The following is a 14,440-nucleotide window of genomic DNA, read 5'->3' as shown; positions in this document are numbered from 1 at the left end:
GATGATATAAAATTAAATTAAAAAAAACTTCGTTACAATTTAAAAAAAAATCTAAAATAAACTAAAAATAAACTAGTTATTTTTTAATTGTTAATATTTATTACTATATTTGGGGAATAATTTAAAATCATCAAGTACTTCACGTAATAAACGTTTTTATTATTATCGTGTACTAATATAATAAAATAAATGAATATAAAGGGAATAAGTTAATTAAATTAAGAGATAATAATATGAATAATAAAATAAAAATTATATATTTTTGTATCATTTTGCAGTTATATTTGCAAAGAGGATGCAAAGATTGCTGAAATGGCTGCGCATTGAGCGAATGCGCAAGTCACGTGACCTCCTTTGTGAGCAGCTGGCGCTGTCGACAGTGTAGCTTACCTCCCCTTCGGTTAGTGGCCAGCAAGCCTTGGCTGCGAGAAGACGTGTGTTTAGTTCGTACCGCGACGATCTCTTTATCGCGGCTACGCGAGAGACTCCTTTTTCTCTTTCTCTCCCTCTCTCGCTTGTGTGTGCGCGCGCGCGTGTTTCGTGTTGTGTGTGCGTGCTTGATCTGTACGAGAAGTGGCAGTGTTTCTGGCTCGAACGTAGGACCCGGACAGTGAGGAATCATTCGTCATTTGCAAACTGCCGAATAAATTCGGCTTCATAGCCGGATTCGCTGTGGTCATCGAGAACTTGACTGAATCTTTCAGTGTTCTCTCATTTCTTTCTCTGTTTCGCGCTACTGTGTTTCTTACGGACAAGCACCGCCCCCTTTCCACCTCCGTCCCTCTGATCGTAACGTTATGAGGCCAGCTGAGCGTAACTGACGGAGAAGAGGGAGAACGGCTTGCGTGCGTGTGTCAAACATAACCTAACATTGTACCGTGATGTAGTAAGAGTAAACCGAAAAAACGTGGCACGTTTAATTTCAACACTCCTGCGTTTGTGACATTCACGCATTCGAGTGTTCTTCTCGTCTAGAAATCATATTTAGCGTCAAAGAATTCGAGGGAATCTCGAAAGTATTTGCATTCTTCAGAATAGAAACGGCCGACACGTAACGCCCTGTTTACCACCAACTTTGCTAAAGAAACATACACGGAGATATCGATTCTGCTCCTTTCCTGAAGGTTACTCATCGCATGTTATCGTTTTTGCTGTAGTCGCGATAAAAGGACGCGACCAGCCGCTGCGTTGAGCGTGGTGTCACAAGTTCCCCTTCACCCCTCGTGTCCGGCAAGCTTGAGCCCTTCCTGTCGTTCTTCAAGAGCGCGCGACGTTCGAAACTAAAGTACGCCATTTAAAGGAGAACGCAACTGATCGTTTTTTTCCACGAGTCGTTGATTTTTTCTATCGTGATCAACGTTTAACTTGCTCGTGATAACAAAAATTGCGCGATGGAATCGAGAGCAGTATCAAAATTTATTGACTTCTAAGAAAACGACAACCTTTCTTTTGATGGTATAGTGTGTCTCCATTTGTCAACCAATCGTTCCGATAACAGTGATTTTGCAAAGATTTAATCCGATTTAATCCGACAAAAACGTCATTTCAATCGAGACGAATGCTCTCATCGATATCGCAGTGAAACGAGAAAAAGAGGAAAAACAACTTCGACGAGTTGTGTCAGTGTCACGTGTGTGTCTTGCCAGGGACAATAACGAGATTTAGAAAAAGAAGTGTTTCTTTAGAAAGGTGAAAGAGTGAGCGGGAAAAGTAGAAACGGGCGAAAGGATCGACGAACAGAGGCGTGTCTCTGGTTCCCTGAAGCAGCAGGGGCCTTGGCGGTGGCGGTGGCGGTGAATCGGGAAAGGGTTGAGGAGGGTGGCCCGTAGGGAGAGAGGAGAGTTTTGATGGCAGTAGTTGGGCCCAGCCGACACTCGCGAGTGTCCATGAGCGTGTCTATGTCGCTAATGCAGGGGGGTGGGGCGGGAGCGACAGGCGGTGGCGGGACAACGGGGGCCCACCCGGGACAAGCGGTCCTCGCGGCGGCGGCCCAGGCACCCCCCACCTACTACCACCCTACCGCTCCTGCGCCCCCGCCACCGCCGCCAGCCCAGGATCTCGTTCAGCCCGACAGACCCATCGGATATGGTGCCTTCGGCGTCGTCTGGTGAGTTAATTATACAACTTTTTTTTTTAATGTTATGCTTCCTTTATTTATCTCTAACATTTTTTGCGTCCTAATGTCCGGGCAAATCGTAGAAGAAATTGTTACCCCAAAAAAAACCATACCATTTAACGTATTATATACATGGTAATCTCGTTACCATATCTTTTCAAATTTTTATTTCGAATACAAAATTAATTATTTATATATATAACGGAATATTCGAACAATCGAAATGTATGAATTTCGCATTCAATTTTATCTTCGATCCACGTGCTTGACATTAAAAAAAAAAAATTAATTCAAATTGAAAATTTTGTCTGCGAAAATTTTATCGTATGTACCAATTGGCGCACACCATGTTGGAGCAAATGTATGTAATTAAACTTAAAGTTTGGAATGAGCGTTTCGGTACGCTTCTGTGCTCGACAAATTTTCTAAACATTTTAATCTCGAGAAATGAATGTTCGACTAATTAGCGCCACTTTCCACGTTCGCGTCGAAGAGCTCTCTGGAAACACCAGAAAGTAAATGCACTTTCTTTCTTAGCGTGCATATAAATCGTTGCCTTCCGGTCCTGAATAATTTGTAAGTTCGATAAGCAGCAGTGTAAATCTCTTTCCTTTATTCCCCTCCCTTTCCGCCCATCCACAATTTTCCAATTTTCTTCTTCATCGTCCATCTAAATTTTACGTGTCGGCAGTTTCTTGCAAACGTGATGCGAATGGAATGATGTATCGTCACCGAACTCATTCGTTTGATTTATCTTCTTTTAAACGACACGTGGCGTCCCATTAAATTTTATTTCCGAACACATCTATCCGTAGCTTCTTCACGTTTCCGTCGAGCCGTGCTCGTCACCGGCCATGTTATCGATAATCCCCGCCTTTCGATATTCGACAAATTGCCTTGGAATTCGATTTCGGGAAATTTTACAGCGCTGCACGTGTAGAATTATGAATACATCGTTTCAGCTCATTAATTCCTGACTGGTTATCGATACTAGGAAAAATTCAATTCGTACCGATTGGAATTATAGGCATTTCAAATTTTTATTTGCTCGCATGTTTTATATTTCAGATGAGGTGAATTTAAATTTAAATATATGAATTCGTTACGATGAATCATAGAATTTTTCTGATAAATTTTTTCTTTTTTCGAAGAACAATGAAAAATGAGTTCGTTGATGTTCGATAAATGTATTGGACAGGGTTGTTAATTTATCTTACGATACGGGGCGCCACTTCGACTTATTTTCTTTTAATCAACACGCGGTCAGCATTGGTTTGAGTAAGCGCGTGTTTCGGCGCGGTTAATTCTTCGGCAAATAATGGCAGCACTGGAGTCTCTGTTTACGCGCGAAGAGTTTGCTTTCCGCTGTCAAGGGTATCCGTTGGTAACACAGCGCCCTGAACGCTTTTAATAAACGCGCAATTATCCTCGCGCCCCGATTTTTCTCATAGATCTATCTATAGATCAGGAACAAACTATTCGCCTCGAATATACCGAGTTGAAATTATTGTCGTTAGTAAGTGGATTTTTTAAACGAGTTTCAGATTCAACTACTATTTGCTTCCAGTATGTGCACTCGCTCGCCTTGAATCGTAAATGGTTCTATTTCTAAATAAGCAAACTTGGATTCGACGAATGTTTGTGAGAAAAAAATTTTTCGCCTCGATGTTTATGTCTAGGGGGGGGGGGGAGGAGGAGGGAAGATTTGTTATAATTTTTATTTACAAAGGGAGAGAAGTTGATTTCGTCGCCAAGGATACGTGACAACAATTGGAAAAATTATATATATATGTATAACGTTATTCATTTTGTGGCATAGCGTTCTTCGTTTGTCAGGGAAAGGGGGGAAAAATACGTTTGAAATACACGACGCGGTCGGTAACAACGCGTCGGATGGAGGTTGATTTCTTTGTTTACCGATAAGAGGCGTGCAAACAGGAAGTGCGCCGGTTATTCGAGGGTTCGCGTGTCTCGCGTGTAAATGCTACACGGTTTTTGGCGTAAATCACCGATTTTCAATAGGCGGGCGCAATAACAGCGGGCTTGATAAAATAGAGGAATTGTGAGAAATTACGGGTTACACCGGGGGACACGCGATAAATTACTCACGCTACGCTAAACAAAATAAAGTTAACCGGAGTCGTAAGATAAAATCCAGGATTACCCGGGTTTAAAATATCAGTGGACAAGTCGGACGTGTCGTCATTTACATACGGGGATATAAAGTGACACAGAGGTTCGCCCGAAATCGTTTCTGGCCTTTCTGGAGTTCAGGTATTGTCCCGAAAATTCCCTAAACCGGAGTATGTTCATTTTAAAAAAAGCGCTCGGTCAGGAAATATTTTCCGTGCTGCCTTTTGTCGTGCGGAAAAATGAACAAGAGGGATTAGATATAGTAGAAACTTCCTTTGTTTTCTCTTTCACGAGTTTACATGACTCCGTGATGAAACACGGGAGTTTCCTGGGGGAAAGGGTCGTTCGAACGTGAAAAGGAATAAAGTGTAATTTAAAAACTAGAGGTAATAATTTTGACATGACCCACGGTCAGTATAATTACCGTTAGTTCGGTTAAGCCGGATATACCATGGATTTCGTTACTTCGTATTTGGTTTATTGTCATTTTGTGAATACTTTCTCGGCGTTGTAAAATCCCCGGCATTTTCAGTTTTATGGTCGATATTTACAAGCTCACGAATTGGTATAGCGTATTCTTAATATCCGTTACCGGTTCAATAAAATAATAATAAGTTCCATTTAAATAAACGTTGTAAATAATTCTTCGTTGAAGATGAATTTTCATGTTAACTTTGATAACCTCGAAAGTTTACTTGCTTAAAAGAGGTTAAATTTCTTGTTATTTCCATATTATATTTATTGTCGTCTTTCATTATTTCTAATACGCTTGGAAATAAATCGAGTGTCTTTTATTTTTATTTTTTTTTTTTTTTTTTTTTATTTTTTTTTTATATAATAAATCCAACTGCCGCCAATAATTCTTTATTTATCTCCCTCTTTATTTAAACTTTAAATTTAACTCACCGATAGATGAGAAAAACGATGTATCGGATCCGTTAATATCGATTTGTTTCGTCGATAACCGAGCGATCAATTGCTCGTTAAATGCAGCTGATGCTGCCTTTGAATTCAAATATCGTTTTGTATGTGACAAAACACCGCCGCGCAAATAAAGTATTCGAAATTTTTTGCAAATTTAAATTCAAAAACCGTTTTCTATTTTCGAAACTTTATTCGTTAAAAAAATAACAAATCAAGATTATATTTATTGCCGGCAATTTTTTTTTTTTTTGTTTAATTTTACGCAGAAAAGTTTGTATATTCGATCGCGACAAGTTTTTACATTTTTCGAAAAAAGAAAATTCGTTTAAAAAATATTTCGCTATTGTATACCCCTTAAGGGGTATGATAATCGTTTAGAAACTCGGAGAATTTTGCGAAGAAAGCGCGGGAAATTTATACAACGCGTCAGCAGTTTTCAAAGGGATAGAAGCATCCGTGGTGGGGTGGAATAGGGGCAGGAGATCACCATGACGACCGCGGCATTCCGAGATAAGGAGAAATCGTGACCAGATTGCGTATAGGGGCTTGCATGTTTAAACGAAGAATGCTTATATATACGAGCACGATGATACACGTTGCATAATATATTCGAATTTTAAATGACAGACGTATGTCGTGACGTTGAAATCAAAGATGTGTGTACTGTGCGCTTCAAGCATCTTGATTTAAATTTTTATAAAAAGTATCTCCATCTTCCAATAAGCGAATTTAAAAAAGAATGTCGATTAATTAAATCTTTGCCAATTCTTCTTTCCACACCCATCACCCGCAAATTATTATTTCTCTTTAGTTCTCGTTCAATTCTCTCTCAGAATTGTCAATCTCTCACCCTTTCGATCGTCGTTTGAAAAACGACATCCTTCCCCGACATCCTTTGAAAAAAAAAGAGGGAGGAGGAAAAAAAAAAGAAAGCAAAGCAAGAAAATACATATTCCTCTTTCGATATCAGTTATCGACGGGCACAATCGCGCAAGTGTAATCGACGACAATGGCCTGGGACCGGAAGCAGCCGGCATCGAGTAACCGCATTTAAATGACAAAGACGGTGTTTATTCGGAAAACGGGCTATTAATGTCGGCGCAGAGCGAGGAGGGGGGATCGGGCATCCACCAGGGAAAAATGTGAAAGCCACATTTTCACCTATTGTCGCGCGACCGCCTTTTAGCCTTGCGTGCGCGCTCGCCGAGGATAAGTGTTATTCGGATTTTATTCGCGTCCGTGTTTCCGTTGCTACATTGCTGGCTTCCCAACCTGGACTTTTCAGGGTCGTACGCGAAGGATTATTATTTCTGTGAACCGTGCTGTATATGTGTGTATAAAACGCGATATGTTCCCATGAAAGGTTCGATAAGGAAGAGCATTGTCGCATTGTTGCAACGTTCTTTCGCGGTTTATCGATACGTGTTCGCGTTCATTTTTCCATGTTTCGCTGTAGGCCACTGTCTCGAAATGGATGTCTCGATCTCGTTAGTTAGTTGTCGTCGCGATTATTGCATTAATCCTTCGGCTTCTTTATTCTTCTTCTCGTTTTTTCGTCGATTGTCCTCTTTTCTCCTTTTTTTTTTTCATATTTCTTCCTGGGGAAGGTGAAATTGGCAAGTAACTTGGCGTAACTCCTCTCCTTTATATTATCCGTTTCGAGGGATTACTCGAGGCGTGAATTAAATTGTTGAACGGCAGGAAAACACTTTTGAACGTTCTTTGTGACATACCGTTTGTATCGGGCATTATTCATGAACGTTTTAAGAGTCTAAACGAGTGTTTCCTGTCTGTTGTATTTAATTACATATCGCGACGTATGTATGTATGTATGTATGTATGTGTATATGTTATTTATTTTCGTTGTAAAAGTAATTTAACGTGTTGAAGGAACACGCACGTTTATAAAACGCGCTTATACCGAATTATCCGGATCAAGCGAATCGTTAATTTGTTGGCACGTGGGAGTGAAAGAGAGAAGAGTGGAAATTAAACGGAGACTTATTATGCTTTTAATAAGGAGAATATATATATATAACAAGAACCGTTATTTTCCACGTGGTTTTACCACCACGTGTCAAAGAACGGAATCCTACGTCTTTGTCCTGTTTATTCCGTCTCTTCTCTGGATTGTCGCTGGAAATCGGTTTAAGCGGATTAAACAGTCGCGGAACAACGGTTAATTTAACAAGGGTCCAAGGACAAATTGTGAAATTCTAGTTAATGGTTAATGATTTAGTTACTTTTTTTCAAGGTGTTATACAGTTTCATGAGAAAGTTAGGTTAAAATTTTCACCAATTTCCTTCTCGATAAAATTCAGGTGATTGTAAACGAATTTTGATACAACGCGAGCGTGTTTTTTTTTTTTTTAATTCTATACACATATTATAAGCGGAAAGAAAGCTTAATTCTAATAATAAATTTTATAATAACTTGTATAGTAATAGTTTCACTTATGTAAGATTACACCGAGCGACTGATTGTTAATGATCAAAGGATCTATGTATCTATGTTTTTTTTTTTTACGTATTTAAAATATATAGAAATTGTTTTTTTACCGTAGTTAATTATCAGTTAAAGGTTAAATAATTCAAAGGCAGGTAGTAATAAATTCTGACGCAATATATTTTATAGAGGTGACGTAGGAAAGATGGAAGGTTAAGAAGAAGAAGAAGAAAAAAAAAAGTAGTAACAGGATAATTGCTTGTGTATTTATCGTCATTTAAGTCCGTAATATTTAATTAACCAAGAATAGTATCATTTAAGAAATGATATTACCGCAAAGGAGGGAGAGAAAGAGAGCGAGAGAGAGAGAGAGAGCAAAAGAGCAATTCAATCATCAATCCAACCAGTCAATTATCGGCGTAATTAAGTATTCACTCGCTTATCATTTACTTTAAAGAAAGAAATTAATAATAAGGATAATATATTTTGTATTTTGAATTTTCGTAATTGGACCGATTCGCAATGATAATAATGAACGCGTTTCTGGAAAGAGAACAGAGCTGGCCGTTGTTCTCGCAAAATAGCAAATCGCGGTGAAACTTTGACTGATCCCTCTCCTCTCTATCTTCCTCGTGTGCCATTGAACTTTTGAACCAAGTCCAAAAAGTTGGATAACCGGCGAGAGAATAAATCGAATCCGCTCTATTGGCGCTCTTTCACACCGCGATCCATCATTTACGCGACGAATCGTGTATTTTCTCCTGTATTTCCTTATTGATATTCTTCGAGATCGATCAACCCTTGTTCTACTTAACTTTCGTGGAACAACTCGTTGCACAATCGTCTTCGTTTCGTTTGTGCACAAGATTTTTCGAGTTCTAAATTTAATAATAATCTCATTTCGAAGAAAGGAGTAATTTTTGCAGAGATAAAAGAAAAAAGATTGGGGAAATATGTTTGAAAATCTACGCGTGGACTTCTTTTGACCGAATCGTTTTGAATTAAAATGCTCCTCTTTTTTCGGACCGGTGAGAGGAAGAGGATTTCGTTAAGGGTGGATTTTTAAGATGGTTGGAGTAACGCTATCGAGGGTTGCTCTCGAGAGAATGATTTTTCGTCGGTGGACGACCGACATCGAGAATGAAAGTTACTTTCCAACTTATTCTCAAGCGTTGGAAAGATATTTGCGAGAGGAATTCTCGAAAGTTTTACTCTCGAATGTATTCCCAGCCTTTTAACACTTTTTATTCCTTTCCTCCCTTCCCTTGCGTTCCCCAACGTGTTTTCAATGTAAATTTTCTTTCTTCTTTCAATCTATACTCCTTCCAACTCCGTTTTATTTATTGTTACTAACGAGCGACACGATCGTGAATAGTTGGAGAGGAAAAGGAATGTTTCTTGATCCGCGAACCACGCTGAGGAAACGCGTCTATCTCTGCCCTCAATTACAACAACGCGTTATCCACCTCAATATCGACAAAGTTCATTGACCCGAGAATCCGATATCTTCTTATCCGCTCTTTTTTCTCCTTTTTTTTTGATATTATTCCTCAATACGTCGAAACCATCCTCCACCAACATATTGCGTGATACTCGTTCAAATTGTTACGTTTCTCGATCGAGAGGTGCGAGAACTTGCTCTTCTGACAAACTCTCTCTCTCTTTCTCGAGGTATCTACTCCAGTACTCTACGAGATAAGACAGATAACAGAAACGAGATTCCAAAAAAAAGAAAAACTCGAATTTTTCCCTCCCTTCCCTAACAAAAGTCACCTGTGGAATCGATCAAGAGGTGCGAGAACTTGCTCTTCTGACAAACTCTCTCTCTCTCTCTCGAGGTATCTACTCCAGTACTCTACGAGATAAGACAGATAACAGAAACGAGGACGCATCGATCGATTCGAGAAATAGATTCCAAAAAAAGAGAAACTCGAATTTTTCCCTCCCTTCCGTAACAAAAGTCACCTGTGGAATCGATCAAGAGGTGCGAGAACTTGCTCTTCTGACAAACTCTCTCTCTCTCTCTCGAGGTATCTACTCCAGTACTCTACGAGATAAGACAGATAACAGAAACGAGGACGCATCGATCGATTCGAGAAAGAGATTCCAAAAAAGAAAAACTCGAATTTTTCCCTCCTTTCCCTAACAAAAGTCACCTGTGGAATCGATCGAAGGATCCCTCGATCAATTGCCCCGTACAAAGCCCCGTCTTGCAACACACGGCAATTAACGGATCAATAGGAGGGTGGCCAAGATCGAATCTCGCATCCCCCTTCCGTAGCGTCTCCTATCGCCTCGATACAGCCCTCGACACAACAACAGAACCCCCCTTCTCTTTCTCTCTCTCTCTCTGGTTCTGCTGCTCTCTCTCTTATCCCGCATTCACGCGGCACACGTGCACGCGTGCGCGTGCATAAGCTGCTCCCTCTCGACCCCCTCCCTCTTTTCGCGTTGGGAAAAGGCATCTGCGCGCCCCTCTAAAGGGGCAATAACTTATGCCCAGGGGGGAGAGACTCGGAGAGTCAACGAGAGAGAGAGGAAAGGGGGTCCACCCTCCTCGGATCGAAACGGATAGAAACGAGATCTTCGCGGGGTGGCGGCCACCCCAAGTTCAATTTTGGGGGCTCGCTCCCCGGGTGAGACGGCCGACTCGTGTGGGGGGACAGCGCGAACAGCCGAGTGTAACAACGCCTGCCTCTCGTTTAACGATCGTTTCGATCTTGGGAATTCTTGGGATGGGATGTGGTCGATGTCGAGTCGATGAAATGTTAGTTCGAATGGGTAAATGGGTTTCTGTGTTTAGTTCGAGTGGATGATGCGTCGTGTTTTGTTTTTTTTTTCCACCACAAAGAGGGGGTGATTTTATTACTTTTGTATATATTCGATTTTGAGTGGAATGTAGAAAAATTCTGATGACAGAAAAATCGGGGCTAGGCTAAAGTTATCGATTGTCACGCTGCGGAGTGGAATATTCAAATATAGTTGTATAACGTAGATTGGCACATCTTTGTTTAAGAATCGAGGTGTAGAATCTGTTTGTAATACTGATTTCCTTCTCGGCTGTTGTGCAATATCGGCTATTGAATTGATATGTCACATTGACTATTACACAACGCATTACAATTTCAATAAAAACTAACGTAATATTAATTCAACTGGAAATACTTCTTTAACACGGATTTACTTTAGAAGAAATTTCTGGAATAATGATTATCGGTGTTTTTTTTCTTTTTTTTTTTTAGTAAAATAATTATATCGTTGCGTGCAAAATTGAGAAATTTCAATATTATTCAAGGCGAGAATTTAATATTAATGTTTAATATTGTGTCGTTCGATTTAAAAAAAAAAAACGAATATTTTCATTTCTGAACAGAGAATCGAAGAAATTGCGGAAATTTTTATTTTTCCAGATATTTCCTACTATCGAGGATAAAATTTGTGGATCATAAAATTTTCATACGGTGTATTACACGGATACGTCTTACACGAAATTACTATATCGAGAGTAAACTTTTGGACAATAAAATTTTTATCCGCTACATTGCACAAATTATCCACGTACCGTGTAGCCGCTTTTCGCATACAAATAGTTTCGCAACTGCCATTTTACATCATTTTATCACGTATCCATGCATCTTTGTCCTAGTCGCAAACAAGTAAAATCGCAAGAATTTAGATTCTTTCGTCTCGACATTTCGCGCGACATTATCGACCTTAAAAAAAAGATCCCAAAAGATTCACAGAGTTAAAAGAATCTTCCACGCAACAAGATCTAGGATCCTGAGAAAAAGGATCCAGTTAAAAGCAGCGCAACAAACTTTCTCATGCCCTTCCCGTTGCGTTCAACTTTCGTCTAAAATTATTCCGGTTGACCGAGCGTCTCTGGCTTAATCACCGAAAAATAAGAAGAAAAATTAGAAAATCTTGCCGACCGTCCAAGTGTAACGTTTTAATTGCGCCCGTGGCTCGTTCGAATGGATCCACGGGAAAAAAAAGAAAGAGAGAAAGAAAGGAAAGAAAAAAATATTTCTTCCCTCCTTTAAACAAAAAAGGAAAGTTCTAACTCTAGTAATAGTAGCTTCTCTTTGCTTTGGAAAAGTTGGCACGTGGTGAAACGAGACTCGACCCGTGCCAAAATCGTTTCGCAACCGATGATGCACGCGTATTTCTTTCGCACGTGCACAACGATCCATCGTTTCCGCGTATCGCTGGGGAGGGGGGGCGGTGTGGCACGTGTGGTGTGGATCAATCCATCGCTGTGTCGAAATAAATCGTTTCCTTGATTTCGAGTCGTTCGAACACCGCTTTTCGCTGTGCTATTCGTGAATGGCGTTCTTCGATATTGCTGGGAAGCGGAAATTTCGTAATCCTCGTAAAGCTCGGTGGAATTTGGGATGACGTGGGAAGGAAGTGGTGAAAATTTTTTTCCAAAATAATTTTTAGGAATTTTGAACGGTCCAATATTGCAAAATGTGACAAGTATGGAGAAAGAATATGGAGTTACGATCATGACAATCGTTCGTTTAAATGGCTACGAATCTGTCCATTTAAATATAATGGTTACTCGAGCAACAAGTTTTTAAGAATAATTCCAGATACGATTTTTGTAGACGGTAATATTCTATTTCATTCATCCCGCCTGTTTCTCATTCTCACGCTTGAAGTATTCACGGTGGAATGAGCTGGAGTCAGATAACAATTCATGGAAAGTAACCTATCCGGTTAAATGGCTAGTCTCGGTTCCAAGTGACCATTTAAAGGTACCTAGCGCTTGTAGCGGCAGATGTTTCACTCAATTCCCTTTGTTGAGAAATGTCTGTCAATCATTCGTCACGGCTCGACAACTACGATGATTGAATTAAAAATCGATTAGATAGATCCGAATGTATTTAATTTTTTCTTACTTAATTATTGTTACATCGTCGTTTAAATCGTCGAAAAGATTGAAAGGATCGTTACCTTTGTTCTTTGAGAATTTTTTTTGGAGAATTTACAATAGTTTCAATCATTTTCTTTCGAACAAAACAGTCTCCATAGAATATATAAAAATTGGCGATGCGTAAAATTGGAGTAATGTCTCGTAATTTACAATCCATCAAGAAGTTATCATTTTGGTTAATGATTTTTAACACTTATTTAAAAAAAAAAATACTCTAATATGTCAATTTTCACTATTTAACTCGAGGACAATAGTCAATTGACCACTATTTTTTTTTCTTCTAATTTTCCTTATCTTGCGTACAGCCGCATGTTATTCGAACGTAATAAGAGGAATTCACGATACTAAAAAAAAGAAGAAAAAAAAAAACATTGACACTGACACTGAGAGATCAAACATCTCGAGAACGAGCGTCTCGTGAAGAGAAGCATTTGAAACACGATCGATCGATGATAAGAGCAATCGTAATATAATATCGTCTTAAAAAAAAAAATAACGCAATATCGAATATCTCAAAGCGATCCACGATGGAATCATATATATGTATATATGTATATACATATGTATATACACTTCGTTAATAAAATAAAATTATTCCTTGTTTTTAAATAGCCATGGAATACACAGACACAGCCGGAAGTGTTTTCGATTCAGAAATCGATGGATATGCGACGAGGACGCGTGAAGCGATTCTTTATCGGCGTTTTATCGTTTCCACTTAGTGGTCGTTCAGCGACAAATCAGCGGTTCAGTCGATAACGGGCCGCGCGTGTCCAACTCCCCGTATAAACATAAATCCTGGCCGATAAAACAGGCGTGAACGTGTGAAAAGTGAAGGGCCGTTAATGATTAAGCCCAATGCGGATGCGGCAGTAAACCGGACTCTAGAAATGGCTGAATAAGCGATAGATGCGGCAGTTTATCCCGACGATTCTCCGTGCGAAGGATAACCGTCTCGAGACGCCTCCTTTTTCCTTCCTTTCCCTTTATTTCTTTCTCTTTTTGGCCTCGTTTCGTTCCTCCTTTTCTTCCTTCCTCCTCTTCCAATCAGAGTTTCTTCCACCTTCCGTGTTTCTCTCGAACCAATCTTTTATTTGGAGTTACACTTGCTTTAAATTCAATTTCAAACTGTAATGCTTACAATTAGTAGTTTCACCTATAGCTAATTTGAAACTTTCTTGCCTTTACTCCTCCCTTTTTCACTGTATCAGTAAATTTTCCAAGTCACATTATTACACAACTTCGTTTCCCAATATAATTAATTACATCTTCCTCTCAGTTGATACATAATAATCACTTTTACTTATAAAATCCTTTTCATTCTGTCCTCGATACATCCACCTCCTCGATCCACCGCGAATATATTTCGAGCTTATTTCGATCACGCGCCTCGCATTTTAAACGAATTTCCTTCAACCTTCGAAGCCTTCATTCGATTACCTTGTCTCGTATCGCAGACCTCTCTCTCTCTCCCTCCCTTTTTCTTCCTCGCCAAGAAGAATTTCCTTCCCGTCGATTCCTGCTCGCATCCTCTTCCACTTCCTTCACCGCCTCCACGGCCTCGTTCCTCCCTCCCTCCCTCCCTCCTTGTGATATGCACGCGCAGCGCTAGCGCGTCGAGTGCAAGGTCCCAGCATTGACTCCGGACACCGGCATTCGAGTGAATCGCGGCGGCGTTCACCGACTCTCCACCGCCTTCTGGCCACCGCCCCGCGGAGATCCCTGCTCTCGTTTCCCTCGATGCGTGCCCACGCGTCTCGACGTGTTCCGCGGACGATTAACCGCGACAGATAATCATCGACTTGGAACGTGAGCTCTCGATGCTTATTAGCTCGATGCTTGGAATTTGTAGGGGGATGGGTTGGCAACTCGAAATATGGAT

At 40.1% G+C, this 14,440-nt stretch overlaps 1 protein-coding gene across 5 annotated transcripts in view; it reads left to right on the top strand.

The window, feature by feature from the left end:
* Nucleotides 1-385: 385 nt before the first annotated feature.
* LOC410956 (serine/threonine-protein kinase NLK) overlaps nt 386-14,440 on the top strand; it is a 181,611-nt gene continuing 167,556 nt past the window's right edge. For 3 of the 5 annotated variants that reach the window (XM_016911230.2, XM_016911232.2, XM_016911231.2), the window contains exon 1: nt 386-2,107. In XM_016911230.2, coding sequence (XP_016766719.1) covers nt 1,848-2,107 — 260 coding nt within the window. In that variant the 5' untranslated portion in view covers nt 386-1,847. The remainder of the gene's footprint in view (nt 2,108-14,440) is intronic. The other 2 variants (XR_003304377.1, XM_394432.7) reach the window with 1 other exon arrangement.

This window comes from Apis mellifera, linkage group LG3 (assembly GCF_003254395.2).
Source record: "Apis mellifera strain DH4 linkage group LG3, Amel_HAv3.1, whole genome shotgun sequence".
Classification (NCBI taxonomy): domain Eukaryota; kingdom Metazoa; phylum Arthropoda; class Insecta; order Hymenoptera; family Apidae; genus Apis; species Apis mellifera.
This window is presented reverse-complemented; position numbering and strand designations above follow the sequence as displayed.